General features: G+C 39.3%; 1 protein-coding gene across 1 annotated transcript in view; it reads right to left on the bottom strand.

The window, feature by feature from the left end:
- LYPLAL1 (lysophospholipase like 1) overlaps positions 1 to 23513 on the bottom strand; it is a 28403-nt gene extending 4890 nt beyond the window's left edge. The window contains exons 1-3 of the mRNA XM_086460748.1: positions 23429 to 23513; positions 19056 to 19155; positions 7862 to 8031 (exon numbers count right to left, since the gene is read on the bottom strand). Of these exons, the coding sequence (XP_086316874.1) occupies positions 7862 to 8031; positions 19056 to 19155; positions 23429 to 23513 (355 nt within the window). The remainder of the gene's footprint in view (positions 1 to 7861; positions 8032 to 19055; positions 19156 to 23428) is intronic.
- Between the last annotated feature and the right edge of the window lie 1697 nt (positions 23514 to 25210).

The following is a 25210-nucleotide window of genomic DNA, read 5'->3' as shown; positions in this document are numbered from 1 at the left end:
AGCTGCTTGTAACTTGCTTTGCTAGTTGAGAAAGATCTCCTGAAATCACAGGATCGTCACACTTCCCAATTAAAGAATTTTAATCAGAAGGAAACTCCCATCCAATGCTTTATTAAAACCAAAACATTCTTCGCTGGAATATCATCTGTAACTATGTTGAGGTAACCCCAGCCATATGATGATGTAACACAAAGTGAATAGGGACCAAATTTCTCATATGTAATTTATTCCTGCTTGAATAAAATGGAAACCCTCATCACAGCTGCCATTTTTCACTGATAAAATCTTCTTTCCAGAGCTTGTAAAGGCCTTAGGAGCCTTTTAAACATCAAAGTGTTTGCATAGAACCTTGAGCTCACTTCTGCTAAAGATCTTGATTTATATTAATTTGCTCCTCATTTGTATCTGTCTGAAACGATAATCTGGTCCATGATGACATTTCAACATTATATCAAGTTCAGGAAACCAAATATTTATCTACTGTCAAACTTCAGCTTTATTCATTTCTTTGTATTTGGTCTAACAATGTTTGGGTTTGTATCTCAGAAAATGACTAACTTTATCTTCCACAAAGGCTTCTTTATTTAGTCTCTCTCTCTCTCTCATGTCCTGTATACATCACAGAATGCTAAAACCTCTGCCTTCTCCCCATGCTCCACTTCAGTGCCTGCAATGACCTGTTCCTGAGTTCAGAAAGCTCTTTAGGTTTTCATCCTTCTTTACAGGAAAAAACACCTCTCTAACAAACACAGGTTTGACATTGCCAATTGCTTCCTGCGTCATGTAGATCTGAGTGTAAAATGCCTTGGTGAATTTGGCCAAAAATGGACTTAAGAAACAACAAACCAGATCACTTTTTTGTTCTTTCCAGTATAATTTTAAAACACGATCAAAGCTGTTTTCTACACTAGAAATCACAGCTGTAGGAAACAGATTTTAGTTATTAATCACATTTATTGCATGAATTCTGTCATCCGCATTGAGTGCAGATCTTCTGCTCCTTGCAGAGACAGACCTTGACTTCTTCTCGTGTGAACTCTAGTGGCAGAGGTAGAAACTGCTTCGTTACAGCACAGAACCAGAAGAGGAAAAGGAGAAACTAAGCCCCAGGCTTTGATGAGACAAGGATTCAGACTTGGGTGTAGGGGCAGGTTTTGGGGTGTTTATTTTAAGCAATATTTCTTCACTAGTTTCTCTCTAGTAGTTGTTCTTTATCTTTCCTGTATTTCTTCAAATTTGTCAGTACAGCTTTAGTAACAAAGTGGCAAGAGATGAATGCTACAGCATACAGTGCCTGTGCCAGTACAGTGCAAGGAGAGGCAAATACTCTGCTGTCGTGTAAGGCTACACCAGCATAGTTAGCAATTGTCTTTGCCAGTTCTGTTACCTTTACAGTACAGTATATACTCTTGCCTCATTTTCTTTCCATTCTCAATTTCTCCTTTCTTTAGATACTTCAACTTAGAGTTACTTTAATCAGTTTGTTATTAGGCATTTTTCCCTAAAGCTATGTTTCAGTTTACGTTTCACTATCCCTAGGGACTTTCTGTGATCTACCTTCTATTAATGGTAACAGCAAAACCTTGTTCTACACATCATCTGCGAAGAAGCTGACTTTCTGTTTTGACCTTCCTTTTTCATCCATGAATGGAAGCATTATATTTAACAGTGTTCATATATGAATATCAGTGAAGAGTACAAACACTGGTGGAACAGAAAATTCCCTTCTCCACAGAACGCCCTGAACACTGCTCCTGTGTAACTGCTCGAACATGTACTTTGTCTCAAGTGAATCTCCTCACAGCAGCGATTTTCTCCTTTTAATCTATTCATGAAACTTCATGAAACACTAACCTTAGACACTAGCAGAACTGCAATGAATCGTTGCCACCTTTGATAGCTTTTTTATTCTGTTTGTTACTCAGTAACTGAGTCTTTACAAGAACAAAGACAACTTCCCTTGACTGGCTCAGCCACTTCCTCTTCTTAGGAACATGAATCCATTTGCTATCTGACTTTCTCATCAGCCAAAACACATTTTGAAATGACTATGTAAGTGGTACATGTTTTACTGCTTTCTTGTAAAAACAAGTATACAACAGTTTCTAATATATCAACTCCCAGTAAAAGCAAAACTGGTTATGGTTTTATTTTCAACTGATAAGGGTAGCAGAGGTGAACCCAAACACGTCCACCTAAGGAATCATAATTTTTAGCACTAGAAGGAAAACAAAACCCATGACAAATCTCAAATCAATTTTACTAAGATGTTACTCTATCAAATCTATGGTGTGCTTTATTTATCTAGTGAGTTTTCTTGGTTGTTTTTGAGGATGACAGCAGAGTCTTGCTGCAATACTTACCTGTCACTTTTACAGTCAGCATAACTGCACAACACGGAAAAAGGAAGAGAATAACCTATTCTTTATGCTCATGGCATTCATGATTTTAAACTGAATCACAGAAAATAAACTAGAACATAGGCTCTGTAAAATGAATAGTGAAGCACAGGAACGGGTTGCCTTGGAAAGTTGTGAACTGTCCATTAATGGAGATCTTTTAGAAGAAGCCAGAAAAGCAATGGTAAGGATTTACCTAGCGCGGAACCTGCACTGACACATGAAGATGGACTAGTGAATGCTGTTAAGCCTCACTCTTCTATGACCGTGTAGGCACGACTGTGAAGAAAGTATGGGTTAATGTGTACCCTGTGGCATGTCTACACATGATCCTCAAGCATTCTAAAAGCCCATCCATCCATTTAAATTTGCACTGAACTCAGGCATTCATTAAAGATGAGCAAGCATATGTTCTCAACAGAGTCTCTACTAAGGCTGAAAAGATCAGAACTCAATTCACTTTATAATTAATTTCTTCCCAAAGCCATTATCTGATGATAATATGTGATGACAATATCATGATTGAATTATTTTTGGTTCTACTGCTGTGAGCCTTATTTACTCCTAATCTTCACTATTATTTGCTAAGCCTGTCATTCACCATGCAGATCAAAACTGAGAATGTGTTGCCTTTCAGAGACCATCGTTTCTAGATACATTAATACAGACACCATCAAGTGCTGGGAAACAAGTGGTGGATCCTACTCTGGTTAAAATTATGAGCATTTGTAACTCCTACTAAAATAATTTATGAAAGAAATAGAAACATTCATTTGTTAATGTCTCTTCCTTGTACATTAGGAAGTAAAAAGAATAGTAGAGATCCAAAAGAAAAATAAATAGCCAGTTCAGGTGCAAACAAGCAGTGCAAATGCAACACAAATTTACACTGGCACACGGAAAATGAATGAAACGTTCACTGATACTACGGAGGAGATGGACCAATGGTAACGCTTTGAGCCCAGCATCTCATTGGCGTAATTTAGATAAAGCACAAAGCCACATAATGGGTGGTACAGAAGAGTAATGTCATTTGAATTGCAGTGACAAAAAACAATATAAACCCATGAATTTACTCTGTGAGAGCAAGGCAGTTAAGTGCCTCTAAACAAAAGACCACGTTTTTCTAATAAAGACAGAAGATACAAGACAGGATGAGTGACAGCAATAGACTTAGAAGTGAAAGACATAAAATACCAAGATTGTAGGTGAATTGGTTTGCCCTACATTTTAACGATTTATTGTTGACTTTTTTATCTTCCCATATTTACAGAATCCTCTTTCTCTGCGATGTCAAAGCCAAGATACTTCCTCCCCATCCCATTCTCTCACACACTGAGAGAGATGGAAACGCTAATATTTACAAGAAGCACAGAGCTTTCATGTTACTTCCACCATGGTTCAGTAGCTATGCAAGAAGTCTAGCAATAAACAAAAAGTGGTTGTGTGTCTTGTGTTATTGTTACAGTACAAGGGGTCAGGAATCATGCATGTATTTTTTGGCATGCAGACAAATCTACAGGACTGTTACGGAAAGTTTATTTTCACTGGCTGCTTACACAAGTGACTACAGGTGGCAGAGACCAACATGCTTGGATCAGCATTTCTGCACTACACAAAAAGTGACCTGTAAAAGGAGGCAAGTAGCACTAAATTAAGAACAAAAAAAGGGAACAAAAAGACTGCCTTTCACTGAAGTGTGGTTGACTAAAGTGAGTGCTATCAGAACACTCCAAATATGAAGTGGCCATTTCTTTCAAGAGCTTCTAACATATTGTTGAGTAAGATTGTTGTAATTTCCACCTAAGTGGCGTTATTTTGTAGTGCACTATCACTACAGAGGCAGTTAAAAAAAAAAAAAAAAATCAAAACAACAAACCAAACACAAGAAAGCCAAAAAGCAAAACCACCACCACCTGGAAAACCAACTCAGCTTTAAATAGAAAAAGAAATTATTGTCCCACATTTCAAACTCTAGTTATTTGCTAATTTAGCAATGAATCCAGGCATTTATAAAGAAGGAATACATCCAGTTTTTAAGAAGGGATGCTATCAAAGCTCCAAGTGTCGGAATTTGACTAATTTTATCATCATGTTTTATCTCCAAAGTCAATATAAGCCTACTTACAGGATTATTTGCAGTAAGTGATTTAGCCAGGAAGACCAGTAAAGTAACCCAACAAGAATGTTTGGCTAAAAAGTGACCTCCATTATCAAATTCTGAGGATGATATAATTATTTTTGAATAATTATATATTGCAGCCAGTCTCCCTTCCTTCCTCCTCCAAGGTCAGGGGAAACAAACCATAATGAACCAGAAGTCTACCTCTTTCAAAAGACTTCTGTATTAATAGGAAAGTAACTCATGAAACGGTCAGGAAATAGGAATGGGTAGATGAGCCATGTACTACTATGTGCTGGCTGTTACACTAAATTGATATGGAGGTTTTAATAATAAATTTCATCTACCTCCAGGAAATTCAGTAATTTAACTCTTTAGAAGTAGATTCATAGAGCAGCTGTTAAAAACAAGGCTGCACCAATATTTTTCTAAACAGAAAAAGAGTGGCATTGCACAACCTGGACTCCATCCTCAGCTTTAGAGTTCTGCTCTACAAGCAGCCGCTTGTGGATTTCAGAGCTAACTGTGGTACCGAAACAAACAGCGCAGGCTATAATTTCTTTCAGAACAAATGATCTTACAGTACCCACAACCTTGAGCCTTGTGGAAAGTTTGAATGGCTCCAGAAGAATCATCCCCCAGAACACTGGGTGTCTGGCTTCTCATTTTCCACTGCTTGAGGGCCTGCTCCCGCTTCCCCTCTCTTCCCACTCGCTCTCCTTTGCGCACTGCTCCCTCAGATCTTGCCTTCTTATCCCACACCTCTGAGCTGTCAGCAGCTACCCACCTTCCTGCTTGCCTAACACCTCGCTCGCCCTCCTCTAACAATATCTGACACTCATCCTCAGCCTGTAATTTCTAGTCTGCTATTCCATATAAAACCATAACCTTCAATCTTGTTACCCTCCTCATACTCATTTTGTCTTCTTTCCACTCATTAGAACTCCCACTCATTACAAAACAGACAGTCCAACAACCCCGTTCTCCTTAACTCTTTAACAACCACTTCATTCCCTGTAACTAACTCTTCATGCAACTGCTCTGCTCTCTTGGCTTCTGTGACCTACCTGAAAAGGCCCCCACTGCTCTTCACAGACTTCCGAGTCCTCCAGTCTCTTCTCTCAATTATTTTGTCTCTACTTTCCCTAATAAGATACGTACCGTTCCCATTATCGGTCTCCAACATGACTCAACACCACTGAATGCACTGAGGAAATATTTCACCATGGTTTTCTCTGCTATAATTCTTGTATTTTTCCCTTCACCTCAAGAAGACTGCCTCCTCCAACACTATGGTACCAGCAGTCACAAATCCACTGTCTACTCCCCACCTGTTACCTCAAACCTCTTCTTCTTTTACCAGATGAATATTCATGACTTTTTCAAAGAGAAATCTAAAAAGATCTGGCAAGACTTAATTCTTTGACATTCTAAGCAAGTGCCCATATCTTCCATTATCTCCTGTACACCAATCTTTCCCAAACTCAGAAAAATTTCAGGCCATCCATTTATCCTTTTCCAGTAGACATTATAGCTTGGTGCAGACATACTGACTATATCTTCATAACCAAATCTTGGCCTCATATTCTTTTTTGATCAACAATGTTATCAAGCTGTCAGGTGCCTTCCCAGAATTCCTAATTTCCTGTAAGAAACAATGCCAGAAGACGGGCAATCATTTGCACAAAGTCATCTAAATCAACTAAGAATGTCACATTAGGCTGACTCAAACTGATAGTAAACCCAACCTTTATGCACAGAAACCTTACAGGATCTCTAAGCTTTTTTCTCTACTGCATCACACACTGGTTAATCATCAAAACCAGTGCAGAGAAGGCACAAAGTTCTTGTGGAAAACCACTTAATCTTGTGCAGCCACAAGTGACACAATTCATCTTCCACTGGCAAATTTCTTATGCATCCACATGCGTGCCCTCTGCACTTTGGATGGAGCTAATTCAGGGCTGCCTTATTTTGCTTGTTGCACAAATACTAGGCTCAACTGGGGGATGTATGCGTGTAGTCTCTGTCACAGAGGCAAGGAAACACTGCCTTACTCTAGAAGCCTGAAAACAAAGCTCTCACTCTTGTGAAAGTAAGTGTAATTTTATTTCTGATTTACACATGAGGAATGCAAACACACAGAGATGGGGACTTCCAAAGAATCTATGGGCTGAAACAATCGGTGCATACCAACTTCCTTACTCTGCTTATGACTTGTAAAACAGCACTCATACTACACAGTCTCACTAGTTCTAATTTTTAAGGCTACAGAGAAAGTAGAAAAGCCTAGTAGCAAGTTGGATCCATACACAGAACATCTCCCAGCTCACTCTACAGAAAAGCACCTGCACTTCTTCAGCTGTTTCCAAGCCAGCAGGTATAAGACAGGAAAAACAGATCAAAGAGACTGTGCTGACAGCCATCCAAAACAATGCATTCTGCAGCCAGGGCAATGAGCCACAAAGGGAAAGTAAACAGGCCTTCAAAGAGCAACATGGGGCTGGACCAAAAAAACATTTAGGCTGAATGGTAGTGGCTCCACCACGCAGGGTTTTGATGGCATGACTCAGTTGGTCATAAATCTATAAGTTCCCACATTAAGAGGTTTTTCCCCAAGCTGAAATAGTTTGTGGTCTAGAGATGGGACAGGGAGCCAAGGACTCGTGAATTCTCATTCCCTCTCCGACACAAGCTACTCCATTGCCCTCAATTCCTGTGCCTCAGTATCCCACTATCTATTTCACAGAGGTACTGTGAAAGTTACTGGAAATTCATGGAAATTAAGAGGGACAGGAAGACAGACACATATGAACTATGACAGCTAATACTTCATTTGTTATCAAGTGTTAATCTTTAGTGATGTGTAACATACAGATGTTTTCCCCATGAATTAACTTAAGACAGAATTATTAGAGCAGTAAGGAAAAGCTCATGATTATTTATATGCTACATCTCCACTCTTCAAAATACAAGTCGTTTTGAGAAAATACACTTTGCCACCCTTGAAAAGGGCTAAAAGGAAATAGTAAAAATATGTACTTTTTCCAGTAAATCACTGCCCACTCTGGATTTAAAATAACTATTACAAATTACTATTTACAACAAAAAACAGTTGTAAGTTACATTCTTGAGGACACTGATTACAGTTAGCCACCTTCCCCACCTGATACAGGTTTGAATAATGATTCAATATTCTCGAGGATTGGCTGCTGAAGAGGCTGTTCAGCCATTGCAAGGCACGCTCATGAGCTTTCAGGAAGGAGTAAATTCAAAGGAGATGATCTCTTAACAATAAAAAATTATTAAAATTAACACATTAAAAATAAGTCTTTCTTACCTATTAGTATCCTGTTCTTTGCAATACCATTTTTAATTTCATCGTTGATCAAGTCTGTAAGTCTCCAGCACATAGAATCAATACTTTCAATGTGTTCTGGACAGTCATTAGAGATCTTATACCTGTCAAACCACACAGTAGAAAAGGCTCCTTTCTTAGGTGTATATGGCCTGGAGTGGTGGAAAGAAAGAAAACAATTGATTAACCAAGCATAAGATCAAAAGACTTCAGCATACATGATAAATAAAATTTCAGCATCTCTCCAGCAAAGGAGAGAAGGAACTTCTTTCAGGTCTAACTCAACTTACATCCAGTCACACTGCATTTCCTTGCATTCAAAACATGGTCCTTCATGAATGAAGTCAGCCTTTGGAAGCCATGTAAAATGCAAGTTTCAGTCAGTTCAATGTCAAGGTTGATCAGGTCAGGTAAACATTTTAAATCTTAACTCTGTTGAGAGGTTCTTAATCCTAAGCAAAGTTAGCATTGAAATTCACCTTGGAATAGGACAAACTGAAGTAACTGCTAAACAAGACAGCTTTGCAGGAGCTAACTTTATGGGCTTCAGTTGTCTCATTCTTGTCGAAATTGTCAGGAGACAGGTGTTATAACCTCTAGGTATTTTTAAAAATGTCTTCATTCTCTCAATTTGTCTTTTTCTTAAATAAATACAGCCTCAATGGTGCAGGTATCTCATAAAAATAACCAGAAGAAATGCCATGTGCTTACTGGATTGACACACAGACACAAATTAGAGACATGATACCCCCCCTGCCATAATACTCTGTTGTTAGATTAGTATTTTAAGTGCTTTAACACACTGCCCAAACCTCAGATAATCATGTAAGCTACAATTCAAAGCAGGCTTTTCTTTGTTTTTAAATAAAGAAGACAAATAGAGCCCTGAAATCCCAAGAAAGGTGGTCTAATTGCCTTGCAATTTCTCTACAATTTAATACCAAACATACTGCTATGAGATTGATGCTTCATCTCAAAACCAATCCCCCTGAAATCCTTAATTGCAATGTTTAATCAGGGGGCACATTTGTAATTTTCACTTAAGATCAGATCAGATTACAACCATTGCCTACAAACAGGCAGCCTTTGATAAATTTATGTGGATGGGAACCCATGGAAAACACTAACATTGACTTCTGTGCTCTCTCTGGATTTTTTTCCGTACTAGGATTAAACAAAAACACAACTAACCTAAAATGAGAAAGCCACTATTTCAATTACTCTTAATGAAGGAATAAATTCTGCCTTTATTAATACAGAGAGGCTTCACATATGTAAATGACTATCTAAACCAGAAATACTGCCACTAGTACAAGCGTTCAAGAGGCAGTATACTATGTGCATTACTCAGTCACTCAAGTAAAAAAAGAAAGAACACAGATTTTCTTCTGCTCAGTGCCATGAACATGAAATAAAGTCCATGATTTAAAAGCTGGTAAGCCAAATATAAAGAAAGAGGCAACAGCAACAAGACAGGTACAGACAGACTGCACTGTTTCATCTTTTTGAGCACAGCTTCAGGAACAAGTACCTAAAATTACTACTTTTCAAAATGGCATACAAGTATCTGGTCAAGTTCAGCACAGTGTGTGTCTTAAGTAGCCCCTCATTCGCTTAACTCAAAACAAACCATATACTTAAGCACTGGAATTAACAATAATTTTTTTTTCAAGTTAGTCCTTACTTGTCTATTAAAAAAAGGTAACTCCTAAATTGAACGAAATGCAGTGGACATATTTTGTACACCCAACAAGCTAAAGCTAAGTTTGAAAAACATTGTTACAATGCTTCTGCTTTTCTTTTATTTTTTTTTTTTAACTTCTCTTTAGTATTACCACTGTCTCCAGGATTCGTCCCAAATGAACTGATCAACACCTAAGAAACAAGATTACAAATCTCTAATTCCCAAAAGTCAATTTCTAAGAGGAGACATCCCAGTCAAAAATATCAACAGTGGAATCAGTGGAGCTTCTGGAAGTCACTTGGATGATGTGATGTGCAACAGACTAAGTACTTGGGGAAACAGCTTTTAATTCACTGTTTTAACTTCCCTCAAACACTTTTACATCAATCCTGGTTAAAATGCTTAGCAGCCAGAGTGCTTAATTTTCTAGTAAAACCAGAGTACCTTATATTTGTGTGAGAAAAGATGTGTAAGGTTTTAGTATTATTACAGCAGGTTGATCCAGGATTTCCACAGACTGAAGATACAGATCTGTATCCCATTACAGAAATTTACATTTACTATACAGAAATATTAAAACAAACTTCCCCACAACTGAAAGACAGATCCATACAATTTATAAACAGGAAAAAAATCCATGATGAGATTATAATACTTGATCAGATGTCAAAACTCAGGACTTTCACCTGCTGTCTTTGCAAATTCATCAGTAAGACAGATGAAAGACTAATGTGTCTTGAGGCCCCAGGAGAAGACCTCCAAGCAAATGGACAAGATGCTTTCAGCTGTCTCAAAAACATCCTTGTAACCACTCTTGATTTCTCAGAAATGCATTAAAAATAACCTTTACATAAAGCTGAGAAGTAAGATTCTTTCAATGGTAGACCAAACTGGCACATCTGTTTTAGTCATTCACCTTGTTCCTTAAATAAATCCCTTTATTAGCTGGCACACTACAACTCAGACATTACCACGGTAAACAAATATGTTTGGCATGGAACCATCTGTACAGCTCCAAGAATACAGCACAAAAATTTTTCATACAATTAAACCACAAAAGAAAAAATAATAAAAAAAACCCCAAACCTACGTTACACGAGAGTCTGGCCTGAAATACAGAATGGAGTGAAAACTCCAACCAGTAATATCAGTACGGTCAGTAAAGGTGAGTGTCAGAACAAATGGTCAGCTTTAAGTCTGGATTTTTTGATTTCCCAAGTTCAATCAGAAGTTATAACATTAGTCCTCATGATTTTTTCCTCTGTGCCTCACTTTTTTTATTCCTTTTTTTTAAATGGTACTATAAAAAAAGTCTCATGTCTCTAACACGTGTGCTGTTGAAACTCAGTATGAAAATATATAGCCCCCCAAGTTGTGTGATTTCGTTGTTGTTTATTTTGTTTTAAAGAGGATGTGTGTTTTTGTTTTGCTTGCTCTGGAGCACACAAAAGATCCAAATCTGTGTAAGAAAACATGAATCAAGAACCTTCTCTCTGAGTATATCCAACTCCCAAACTTCTACCTATTTTTAAGACACATTTGAAACACAATTTCCTATGAATTGAACTAACTCTTAAAAATAAAGAGAAAAGACGACGTAAAGAAGACATGGCTAATATCAAACAGCATTTAAGAAAAAGAAGGCACTCTGAGGAAAAGAATCTTTAAAATGCTTCCCGACATCCTCAAATCCCTCTAGAGAGTGTTTCATGATTACTTTATAGGTCTTATTTTTTAAGGGTGCGCATTGATCTATGATTGTTTTCTCACACATACACTTCTTGCATGAGACTGCAGTTTCAAGAAGATCGCACACACCTAATATTTGAATGTCTCAAAAGGAAAACATATCCTGTAATATCTCTGTAAGTATTTCTCATCCTTTCAATCTTTTAAACATGTATTCAAATAGAAGTAATTTTCACTGTTGATTTCTCTGCAAAGTTTCAACATAATACAGATCATTCAAGTTTTCACAAACTCAAGACAGGTTAGCTTCTGCTAATATAAGTTTTGTGCTAAAGAGGAAAATATCATGAAAGCAGGAAGCAATAACACAATCTTTTTCTACCTTCCTGAAGCATGGATTATATACTCCAGACCTGTTTAATCACAGTTAGAATTGTGCTAAATAGTTTGAAATTATGTTAAGTTAACAGACATGGAAAGCAACCACATGACGATACACAAGGTGCAAATTCAGATCAAAACCATGCCAAATTCTATCTCCAAAATGATGCTATTAGCACAGCAATTCACATAAAACTACAGGTGCTCTTGTTAGTTATCCAATAAATCACTGTCCCTGTCCAACGTTTTAAGTTAAAAGACAGGCCAGCACTGCTAACTGCTTTAAATAGGAAACATAGGAGTAGCAGACAGCATGCTGATAAATAGCAAATACTCTTCTCCCAACTCTTTCTCCTGATGCACAATTGTATCACTGCCTTCACATTCAGCACTATGATCACCCTGCTAATGCAGTCACATAAAACCTAGACCACTGGTGCTGGCTTACAGCTTTCTTGAAGTTCCAGACGGAACTTCCTGAGATGTCAGACAAAACTGGGAATTTATAGTCAAGTTAGGCTTCAAGACTCAAATAAAGAAAGAGAAAGATCAGAATTTTTGAAATCCTCACTTTTGCTTCCTTCCCAAACCCATCAACTCTCAGTTAGGAGGCACAGAGTCACATGAGACATTGTAATATTGTCTTTTGGAAGACTGTACATTCCGTTCGAGAAAATCTACAAAGCACACTGCCAGACTGCTTAAGTTCTACTTTACTCCACTCTGCTGAGACCCCACCTGAAGTACTGCATCCAGCTCTGGAGTCCGTAGTACAAGACATGGACCTGTTGGAGCGAGTCCAGATGAGGGCCACAAAAATCATCAGGGGGGCTGGAGCACCTCTCCTATGAGGAAAGGCTGAGGGAGCTGAGGTTGTTCAGCCTCGAGAAGAGAAGTCCCCAGGGAAATCTCATAGCGGCCTTCCAGTACCTAAAGGGGGCCCATAAGAAGGATGAGGGCAAACTTTTAAGCAGGGTCTGTTGTGATAGGACAAAGGCTAATAGTTTTAAACTAAAAGAGGTAGATTTAGACTAGATATAAGGAAGAAATTTTTTTACAATGAGGGTGATGAATCACTGGAACAGGCTGCCCAGAGAGGTTGTAGAAGCCCCATCCCTGGAAACATTCAAGGTCAGGTTGGACGGGGCTCTGAGCAATCTGATGCAGCTAAAGATGTCCCTGCTCACTGCAGGGGGGTTGGACTACATGGCTTTTAATGGTCCCTTCCAACCCAGAACATTGTATGCTTCTAGAAGCAAGTCTTGACTCTCTTAAAGTTGATAGCAGGCTTTTCCAATGAAAGTAAAGTTACTCCCCGTTCTCAAATTCTTTCCTAGCATTATCTCACTGCTTAATATTAGTACACAATAGAAAATCTAGTTCATAATTCTGCTTTTTAATTCTCACTACCTGCTTGAAGCAGAAAGTGAAATTTAAAAGAAAAGAGGAGGAAGACAAAGAATCCACCTATTCAAATCAGAAGTATACTTTAAAGCTCTAGACCAAGGTATATCTTACATTAAAGCTGAGGTTAAACATATCTTAACAACAAAGATTTGCAGTATGGCAACAGAGCATAAGATGTGTCAGAAATGCAAACAGTTTAAACTTGGAAGTATACTTGAAAAAAAAAAAATTAAAAGGAAGGCAAGAGTCATCTCCATGAGAAGTAATTTTGGCTGTTCTCAGAAAAGGCTGTGCCTGTTCACTCAACCACATGCAAATGCTTTTGATAGAGTTGTTCTGGATGTACATTGCCTGAAATGGGAGCTAACTGAGCCAGTACAGAATGGTTACATGTAGCAAATACTATGCTGACAGGTTTTGTCACTTGGGACAAACCATACTCATTCAAGACAAAGGAAACAGCAAGAGAAGCTAACATAAAACTCAACAGGAGAAATTCTGAGTTTGTTTCTGTTTGGTTTTTTCTGTTGGTTTGTTGGGTTGGTTTTGGTTTTCTTTTTCTTTTTTTTTTTTTTTTTGGGGGGGGGGTGTGTGTGTAAATCATGGGGATTGTACTGATCAGAGAAATGGCAACAGTTTTATGGTTGAGAAGACCATAAATTACCTTGTCTACACGCTGCCAATTCCTCAGCAACCAGCTAATAGTGGCTGCGTTATGAACTGACTGAAAGTGGCAGGAGGTAATCCGGAGTCCAATCTAAATCAGTTCTCCATTATGGGCTTTGAAAGACAGTCCAAAATTCAAAGTGGTATCTTCCACAAGCTTATGGCAAACAACATGGATGACACTAGCTCTTAGCTAGAAACCTCCAAAAAGATGTAAAGCAAGAGCACAGAATGACACATGACTTAGAACCCCACAACCGCTTGGTGACGGGACCATATAAAAAACACCGTCTCCAATTCTTCTGTATTGGAAAATGGCTGACAGAAGGAAAACGAAAGGAAGGCTAAGAGTGTGATGTAGTTAAAGGGATTAGAAATACAGGATTATTATCATCATGTTCCACTTTGTTTTCCCCCAGCATGACTAAAGTATCTCTCAGAAGTGTTTATTGCATTCCACATGGTATTTAGTGTATGATGTAAGCCTTACATGTATGCATACCCATGTTTTCCTCACCTAATACAAGAGAAGAAATAAAAGGAAAATATGAAGTTCATTCAAGCACGCTTCCATCATTATTATGCAGAAAATGTTAAATTTCTGCTTAAGAGAGGGAGATGAAAGAACCACCCCATGATACCAACCAAAACCCTTCCCATTTGTCCCTCTAAACTTCCACCTCCAAAAAGACTTCTTTGTGTTAAATTTATGAATGAGGTTAGGGCTTACAAAAGTGAAGGATTAATAACATTTGCTTGAGCCAAAAATAGTATGATAGGCACGGTGCACGCTCCCCTACACAGCTCCGCCAATCCATCTCCAGTCTGACCTGCAGTACCCCTGCTGCTTTTCCAATCCTAGGCCTCTCACAGGCAGAGGCTGCCAATGTAGCTGAATGGTGCCAAACTGTCTGGTGGTTTTGTGATAGAGCCAAATGGGGACTACGACAAGATGAAACTCATTTCCACCCATGAACTGAGCACAGATCTGAACTTAGGTGAAAGGATGGAGTACCAGGCCACATAATGCTGAGCAGTCCTTACCAGCCACACACTTAGAGACAAGGGAAATCAGAATAAATTAGGAAAAGAAAAAAAAAAAAACAACACAGACAACAAACTCTGCATAGAGACTTATTGGCCACAGAAAGGTATGTTGAGTGAATGTCAAAAAGATCCACAAAATAGCCCAAAAAGTATTTATAGTTTACCTTCTGATCTTGCAAAAGAGGACTGTCAGAATGGAATGCTAGGCAACGCAAAGAATCTTTGACCTAGATATTTTAAGGGAATTATAGAAGGTAAGGTATACTTATTAAAACAAGCGGAGCCTAAATGGTTTTAACTTTACCACGTTAGCTCCTGCAATGCCAATTTAAACTATCACTTTCTATTAAAAAAAAAAAAAAAAGGTTAAATTGGGTGGTATTCAGTTCTGATTTAGAAACTCAATAGAAACCTAATGTTTAAGTCACAGTTGTAGCAGCTGAAACAGTATTTAAAGCTGTAGCCATCCTGACCCAAATAAAAAAGGAAAAAGGAAACCCTTTCCTTTCAAACTATTACTGTAGACGTGGCTTTAGGGATTGCATCAGCTGCTAGGACTACAATTTGAGGTTTTGGGTTTTTTTTTAATTAAAGATATTCATAGGCATTACAAGGGAGAGGAAATAGAATTCTGTTGTGTTTAACAAGTTTAATATATGTACAGAAGCACTGATCCCGAAAGAAAGCTAAAGTTAGAACAACCTATTAGAACAAGTTCTGTACTCCTTTTTAAGTATCCCAGTTGCCTACATTACAGAGGAAAAAACAAAACCTCTGTAAGCAATGTCTAAAAATTCTCATTTTTAAAGCAAAATTTGCATGCCCCAGCTATGTGTGTTTAATTTTCAAACATATTACAAATCCAGGTGCTTCTACTCTTACTATATCACACTGAGACTTCAAATTTACATATTTCTCCCTTTTTTATCTAAGCATGCTTTTTACAGTAAGCATTTTACTTCAAAATTCTGCAAGTTTTTCTTTTTTAATAGTAAAATGCACTACATCCTGTTATTTTTCCTCAGCAAACAAATGAATATGAGAATCATAGGACTCTTTCAAAAGTGACAGGGGATGAGTGTGACAAAATGTTGCAAACTCTTTATCTGTCCAGGGGACATTCGGTGATCATTCTCTACATAGACGTTACACATTATAAAAATGATTAAATTAAATGTGTAACTTTTTACAGAGACCTACAGAGATTAGTAAAAAACATTTTTCTAAAATGTAGTTCAGTAATGTTCTATTGCTTTTACCCTAGCGTTTGCTGAAATCAAGGCTAGTGAAGCCAGAGAACATGTTTTAGAATTCTTCTAGATTATGATAGGCTGGTTTTCCAAAATAATTTTCAAACATATTGACCCTTGAATCAAAATATGTTTGAACCTCTGATGTTGTAGTAAATGAAGAATATGTATGTTTCAGTGCCAAGGATAAAATCTTGACAAAACGTAAATATAAGCCCCACCCATCCTCCACAAAGAAATAAAAAAAAAAGGTGTTTTGTTGCAAAATGTGAATTCCACTGCTTTTCAGAACTCTTATTTAATAGAGGTGAAGAACGTGTAAGACTAAATCTATAGATCTATCTATCAGAAGAACTATATCCATCAAAAACATGAAGAGGTATTCCTGACCTGCAGTTTATCCTGCCAAAGCCTCTAGTAATGCAGTTCTATTATCAAACCTTCTTTTACTTGTGTAACTACTTTGATGTACAGTGTTCAATGTGTATGTGGTAAGTTATGCTGGAAAAAACAGGAGTTCATAGAGTATGCACTACACCCACATTAACATCATTTTGCCAGAAGAACGTATTAACCAAGCAATCCTAGGTATGGTCTTGCCTAAATTCAAGCTTTTCTTTTGATTTCATTATCAGTGTCAAAACCTGATGGCAAGCTTTGCACTCTGCTCCTACAATTGACAATGCAGTGGCAGGTTGTGACACCCACAGAGACTCTCAATGACATTAGCATAGCTTTCCACCAGCATATCACTTTGTCTCTACATGATCAAAGACTGGATCAGAACCTTCTTCAGCATATCTGCACACCCATAACCATCTATCTATAGGTTTCATTATCAGGGATGCGGAATTCCCATGTTGGTGCCAGAAGCATTTGGAATTCTTATCAAAACATATATACATACACACACATACACATAAAATCAGACCATATATTCAAGTTCCTAATGCAGATATTAGTATTTTAATGTCTGCCATTCAAGTTTGGATGCTCTAGGCCTTGTTTTTCCTTTCTGTGGAAGAAAGGAGAGCAACCATTACAAATGTTTCAAAAAACATAGTGTGCTTTGGACTTGAATGCCAAAACAACACAAAATGGGTCTGTAAAGGCTTCTGTTGTTTCAGTGTCAACCAATAACACGTATCTTTACAAACTTCACTTCAGCATTGCTGCAAACAGTGGCAAACATTATTGTACATAAGGGCATCTGTTTTATTTCACTATGTCAGCTAATGGTGCTTATGAGCAACCCAGGGCTGCACACTAATATTCCCAAGTGTACTTCATGTTGCCAGTCAAAGACAAAGAGTGTGGGTATTTTTTATTCTTTGAATGTATAACTTATCAGTTTTGCTAGAAACCATTTCTGAATCAACTCATGCATGATCTCTATCTGCTCTAGAGAAGAATAAGAGTGACCTCAACTTAAAAAAAGAGTGGAATTAACTGTTCATTCACATCTTGTAATTACAACAGCATCTTTCCTTCCCATCTGTTTATCAAAGTACTAAAATCCAAAGGCTTAAGACAAAAACAAATTCCCCATAACTGCCACCCATTTTAGTCAGGAGATCCCGATGCTTAATCATTTATACTTAGTTTACATCTGTAGTTATCCAAAGAAATCAAAACAAATGAGAAAAGGATTGGACCCTAGAAGTGCAGTGGGATGGAAAAGTGAAGCACGAGCCTAACAGATGTGGTCTGAGGTGCTCTGGCTGCATCTAATGTGAAGAAAGATTGTTTCACAGAGAAGCAAAACCTCCTGCATTTCTCCAGTACCTGCAGTGTTGACAGGGAAGAAATAGAGCCCATCAGTACGTGTGATGTGCCGCTGATAACTCTAGCATCACTTTAGCCTGTCATCAATGAAGGAATGAGCACATTATTTACAGAAAATCATACCCACTACCTACTAACCCAAAACACACTGCCTCAAAGACTTCCACTTAGGGGCTTGATTTTTCTGTAACACAGTGAGTACATTCACACTGCAATCTCTCAATTGCTTTTCCTGCCTAAGTAGATCATAAAAATACATGGTCAAGGAAAGGTTGGGGTTTTTTTTTTTCCACGTATTACTGAGTGCGAGACAAAATCTGCTATTATACTTGTTTATACCCTCTAAGAAATTTTTTTCTGACTTTCAAAGCTCTGTACCTCGAAAGTCCGTGTAGAATGTCACAATTTCCTCTTCCTTTCAGCATTCATCCACACTTACGCACAAATTCAGAAAGAAACTTAAACCCTATTACCTTTCAAGGAAACATTTTCCTAACTTAGAGCCACATGCTCCTTCAAAATGAATTTATATTAAGAAAAATTAAACTTCTCTGAAATATAAAGCCATGACTTTAGACAGCTAAATATGGAGGTAGGTGTCCAACTTTTAGCCTTTAAATTTAGCCTCGTTAACTTTCAAATTCCCAGGGGTAAACATTCTTATCTATATTTCCAGTCTACTACTGAACACACAGTGTCATTAATAACAAGATTTGTGCCTACAGTGAACGTTGAACTCAATTCTCTTTGAAACAGAGGGTCACGATTCAAACTAGAAGAAATGTGTCATTTTAAACTCCTAGTCCTCTATCCAGCAGCTGAAGATCTTTCATATTCTACTTGCCAAAAAAACTGACCACCTTCAGAACTGAAACCTGGCATTAAATACAACAGAGTATATTAGTCGTTAATTTATGAGAGTTAATATAGGCACGATTATGATCCAGAACACGGCTCTACAATGCCATTATAACCACACTGGAGTATCATCTTCTGTTTACATCAACGAGATGGTAAGATGTTAGGAGAACAAAACCCGCATTTGAATTAGAGACTGTGACTTGTGAAGTCTTAACAATTTAGAGTTTTAACCACTTAAAATCACAGTCCCTGGACAGCAATGCACCGCTGAGCTCCAGTTTTACCAAAAGCATATGCATGAGAAAGAATAAGGAAGTATGACAGTCTGTACGAATATTCACAAGCGTATTTTACAGTACTGGAACAGAGTAATTTAATCCTACAGTTAAACTATATTAAACAATACCTGGCAGGAGCTGTTGGGTAAATTACTTTTATATGTTGGAAAGACATGTCTTGATTCAAAATCTGTTTTATCCATCTTCTTGCTCCTTGACCAGTATCACCTGTATCACACAGAAGAGTACAACAAGAATTATTCTGTGCATTTAGAAAGAAAACTGTACAATGTCACATATATTTATATCAGATTGACCTAATTTCTATATCACAAAAGTTAATCCTACAAAATGCTAAAAAAGAATTTCCTAGAATAACCTAAATCCCCTTTCCAATGAAGGTGCACTCAAAACTTCTTAGAAACAGACTACCTGAGGTCCTACAGTGTAAGTTTAATAAATACTTTACCACATGCAATGGCTTAAGTACCTCCTAATCAGGCACAAGGCCTTACCTCTTACTTGCAACTTACCTTATTTGCTGATAACTGTGATAAACAAAAAATCCCAATGAACATCTTAAAAAGTGAGATAAAATACCTGCTGCTCCCTTAGAAAAGACAATTACTTTTACTACAGAATTTTATGTTAACCCACTTTAAAACCTAGTCAAGAGCAATAAAAAGGATCTTCACATTTAATTACGCTAACATTAGACGTAGGCTTTAAAGGAAGTATCAAACACACACAATGTTTTATAGAAGTGGTCAAGTGATGAGTTTGGGTTAAAATACCTGGCAGGCTTCTCAAAAACCTTAATTGCACAATTCCGTTTGAAAGCTAGTTGAGATCCAACTCTCAATGTGTTTTTTCCTAGTTGTATCAACTTGGCCTATTGCCAAACCCCCTGCAGACTGAAGTGCTATGAACAGATACACAGGATGAATTCCTCTGCAGGCGGCATGTGTTCCTTCCAAACAAATATACATATATACACCAGACAGTTTCTAGAGCTTGTCTTTGCATCACTGATATCTTCAACTATAACTTCACTGCCATCCTTCTGAACAGCATGCACACACGTCTCCCATGAAAGTTAAACAATGCCTCAAGCTTCAGGAAACTGGCCCATCAAGGAATATGGTTGCTAGTAGGCAGTAATACAACATGGAGTAACACTCAACCTAAAAATTTGGTGATGATTCAGCAAACTGGAATTTCACTACTGCCACTCGTGCCATAGGGCTTTAGTCTTCACTGAAGTCCAGGCTCACACATACTGTCAAGTCAAACTGCTGATCTGAGTTAACAGTATTCTCTACTACTTTATCACAAGTTGGTCAGTTTGACTTTAGAACTCACTCTATTCTTTTCAATAAAACGGCCAAACCATAAGGAAAAAAAATCACTGCCCTAAGCCAGGCTTACAGCCACGTCACATGGGTTCATCTGAATGTCACTTGAATAAACCAATTTATTGTTACAATGATTACAATTACCCAACGGAGAAGACTTGCTCTTGCTTTAGCACTCAAACAAAATCCAGTGATCTTTATTTACACATAAAATTAATGCATCTTCAGAATTCAAACAGAAGGTAAGAAGGATCCAAACCCAGCTTTTTTTTTTTTCTGTTGAGCACAAATGGCGTAACCATGAAGTTCTGTTTGACTTAAATACTCCAAGTGACAAGTAAGCAACAGGGTTGCAAAATTGACACAAATCTTACCCTGTGCTACGTTAAACAATAAAATCAAAGTTACATCTTTAACTGGATGCTTCAGAACACATTCCCACAAGCACTTTGCTTATGTGGGTAGTATGGTCTGAAGTCCAAGTACACCTCTGATTCTTAGCAGACACTCTTGACATGCAAGAGTTTCCTCAGGGTTGCTGCCACCTAATTTATGAACAATGTATCTTAAGGAGGAGGAACAAACATTTTTTTGTCTATACACTCCTTTCAGCTAGAAAGCAAAAGTTTAGGCTTTGCAAATACTTGCACAGGACCCACCCTCAGGTAGGTCAACCTAAGCAACTATCTGAACGCTTACAGAACCAGGACGTACTCAGGTCTTTACAAACTGCTTAATGGTGCAGGACACATCTTAAACAAATTATTTATTCACATTTCTTAGGCTTTAGCAAGATCAGCAGAAACATTCACAGTTAATGAAGTTAGTTTGTCCAGCAAAGTTCAGAAAACTCATTAAGTAAGAGAGAAGTTGACTATGACCTGTGTGTCAAGAGTCCCCGTGGTCCAAAAGCTGTGCAACCGCTGTGAGCACTTGCAGGCAGAGGTAATACATTTCGATTTGGTAAGAACAGAATTTGGAGGAGAGGGAGAACGTGAGGAGACTATGACACCAAGAAAAACCCAACAACCTTCTGAAAGGATTGTCATTCAGGCCGTTCTTAGATTTTTGCACTGTATGTTCTTCTGAACACTAAAAGGAAGCAAACAACCCACAGACTATTATGCTTTATGTCCCTTTACAAACCTGAAATAGACTAGTGGCAGCAACATTATCTTTTTCCCCCTCCTCAAGTAAAATATGAACTATCTTCCTTTCAAATACAGTTTGCATTTCCAAATTTTCTTTCTGTGCGAAGTTTAAACTTAACAACATGTAACACATAGACTGGATATTAGGAAAAATTCTTCACCAAAAGGGCTGTCAAGCACTGGAACAGGCTGCCCAGGGAAGTGGTGGTGTCACTATTCCTGGAGGTATTTAAAAGACAAGTAGATGTGGTGCTTAGGGACATGGTTTAGTGGTGGGCTTGGCAGTGCTAGGTTAATGGTTGGACTTGATGATCTTAAGTCTTTTCCAACCTAAACAATTTTATGACTCTGTGCGTGTTACAACACGCAAAGTTGTAAACCTAAGTCTAAAAAATTATTATATATTTGTTATGTCCATTTGCCTTCCCTGTTGAGCTACCAAATAGATCTTCTATCTAAATTTGATGTACAGTACTGGGAACTTTCTAATATTTTTCTATACCATTTTGCATTTACATTCTCCATTTGTTATAATTTGTCTGGAGCAAGCATTATGAACAAAATGGATTCGTGCCATCTGAGTGCCACTTTCCATCACAAGTGCTGTACAGAAGGTTTACAATTCAGGTTTACTGGCCAGCCCACAGCAATGGCACTGCGGCTACTTCTGTTTTAAGTTCTGTTCTGCAGAGCTGCTAAACAAAACCAAATAAAAGCACCCTTGTGCTTCCCATTGCAAACATTATGAATGAAATCATATTAAAAATGAAAAATTGTAGAGTACTTTAACCACATGTGGAATCAACCTCTAACCATAATCTTCCCCTACTCCTCCAACATGAGAGAAAATTATTTCCTCAAGCAATAAAGCATTAGCATTAACAAGAGGGCTGAACATATCTTATGAGCAATCTTTCATTCTTTACCTCACAGAATGTGAGAAAAGTAAAATTAAACTAGATTATAAAAATGAAACTGATTTAATAAGCACGTACATCTTTGTTGAACTAACAGAAGCATCAGCTAAAAGCAAAACAAGGAGACAGTGAGTTGAGCATGTTGCCCTACGCACACGGATAGGTCAACAGAATTGATTCCCAAGGCCTTGATCTAAAAAGACCTATGATCACTGGTGTTTGTTTGTGTGTTGTTTTTTTTTTTTTTTAAGTCATGTGGACTTTGTTGTTGTTATTTAGCAGGTTAGAAATAACCGTTAAGGAAAAAACCCAATAAAATACACATTCCCCTCCTGCCCTCGGACTGGTCACTGACGCAGGTAACTACCTTCTGCCAATGGTGGCCACGAAGCCAGTTTGGACATGGCCAGGTCCCTCCTGAACAAGAAGCAGTCAGTCTATCAATACTGACTTTTAAAAGGCAACAACAGTACTCTGTCTGATCCTAAAAACGCCAAGAGCCATTTTAATTATGAAACTTATCCTTCGTATGTGGCTAGCCTTAAAGTGGAGGGATCAAGAGAGTATCTGCCGGAACACGTTTCTTCTCACGGCGAACGAAGCCAGGCTGGCGCATAACGACACCATCCCTAAAACACACACCTCAGGCCCCAGCCCTAGACCCGGCCCAGGCGCACACACACCGCTTTCCCACAGGTGACTCCTCCTTCCCGGCCAGCGCCGCGCTGTCCCCAGGGGGAGTCAGGGGAGGCTACAGCCGCAGGGACAGGGACACCTCACCCCCCTCCTCCTCGCTTCCCAGCGACGCCCAGCCTGGCGGCTGCCGTGCCGACGGACCCGTCCCGCTGACCCCCCTCACGCAGCACCGGGCTGCCGCGGACTGAGGGGGCCAACCCTGCTCCCCCTCCGCCGCGCTGCCAGGAGGGTCCCGCCGCGCAGGAGGAGGGAGGCGGCCGCGGCGGCGGCGGCGGCTACCCCGGCGCCGCGGTCGGAGGGCGGCCTCCCCCGGGGCGGCCTCCCTGCCCCCTTCCCCGCGCCCCGGGGTTGCAGGGGAGAGAAGGTTGGGGGGAGCAGCCACCTGAGCCGTGCAGAAAGATGAGGGAGGCGGTGTGCCTGCCCGTGGGGGACACCACGCTCCTCTGCAGCGCCGCAGGTGCCGCCATGCCCAGTGCCCTCCTCCTCTTCCTCCTCCTCCCGGCCCGGCCCCGCCGGTAGCGCGGCCCACCGCGCCGGCGCACAGGCGGCCCCGGGAGGGCGCCTGAGGCCTCCTCAAGCGCTTGGTACGGCGGAGGTGGACCCCGGTCTGGCGGAGCCCGCTCTCCCCTGTGCCGGCCCCAAACCAGAAAAGTCGTTACCTGTAACGCCGTGCCGCGTTACCAAAGCGTATTTGTGGAAAATCCTGTATCCGCACAGACCCCATATTTAGACATGCCATATGGTAGGCAAGCCGGGGATCAAAGCAGTAAAAGCGGGGGGCGGGGTGTCGCCGCTTTTGTGTTGTCGTGTGTGAAAGGCGATCAGGCTTCAGTCTCACCAGATGCACACTTTAGAGAGTAAAGGCCTGGCTGGCAAGAGAACTGAGGGGAGGCAGGTGGCAGGGGGCTCTGATGGCACCTTCGAGGCACTTCAGAAAGCGAAGGGCCTGCGAGGACCCATATAAACAAGGCCAAATAGATACTTGAAAGCTTGTCTGACCTTAATCCGTGTCTGAGCGCAACTACTCTGATGCTCTGGGTAGTTTCTACAGAACTGCTGCATGGGGATAATGAGCAGGAGCTTTCTTTTTCACTTTTAGGTAACTTACATTCAAGGTCATAAGACTTTTTTTTTTTTTTTCCTAGTGACGTGTCGATTAACCACCTGCCTCGGTGCTTTGAGCTCTGTGCCAGTGGAACAAGGATGATCGGGCATAAACTCCGCTATTGCCATTTCACTAGCCAGGTGCAGTGCGAGCCAGGGGGTGAGCAGTGAGTTTACAGATTAGTTTTGCAGTTCATCATGAAGTATTTTGGCAAGCCGTAGGGGCACACCTGTTAGTCCTTAAAAATGTAATGAAACCTTAGCCTCTTGAGGTAGCATGTTATTACCTTCAGAATGGCCTGTGGGTTAAGTAGATGAAACATCAGTGTGTGTGTAATATGAAGAGCATGCTGTGCTTGTATTTCTGTTCAAATTACTGTCCTGACTACTATTTTCCAATATGTTTAGGCCATGAAATCTCAGGGCACCAGTTAAACGTAGATGGACAAACAGCATGTTATGATGCCCCTTCAAAATGTGTGCAGCTGTCTTTTTGATAGATCTGGAAGCATTCTGCAGGGGTCCAAGAAGTAAATAGAAGGAAAAAAATCTGACAGTTGGCGAAATGAGAAAGTTACATGGTGGGGAGGGGTGAAAGAGATATCTAAAATTTTCTACAGTCTCAGTTGCCCGATTCAAGCGTACAAAATCTCAGCAAAGTAGTGCTATCATGAACAAGTCAGTATTGCCAGTGCCTAGTAACTGAGACGCCTTACTTTTCATTTGACTTGCAGTATACAAAAGTGATTGTGGTATTTGAGTCATCAAGGCTCTTTCATTTTTAATTTAGCTTAGCAGGAAAATTTAATCATGATTATAGGATATATTCACTCAGTTATACTTATTTGTAATATTTTGATTTATCTTGCCATCTTTCATGGCCGTTGTAATTTTTCAGTGCTATTATATGTGAAGGGTCACTGAACAAAGGTAACGCATGGCTTTGGAGTAACTCTTCTGCACAGTTACAGCAACAAATCATGATCAAGCCTTTTTATAACTTACGGTTTGTCATTCCCTGACGGTGAGTTACAAGCTTGGAGGTACAAGATTTCTTTGT

The sequence above is a fragment of the Leptosomus discolor genome, chromosome 2 (assembly GCF_034619465.1).
Source record: "Leptosomus discolor isolate bLepDis1 chromosome 2, bLepDis1.hap2, whole genome shotgun sequence".
Classification (NCBI taxonomy): Eukaryota; Metazoa; Chordata; class Aves; order Leptosomiformes; family Leptosomidae; genus Leptosomus; species Leptosomus discolor.
This window is presented reverse-complemented; position numbering and strand designations above follow the sequence as displayed.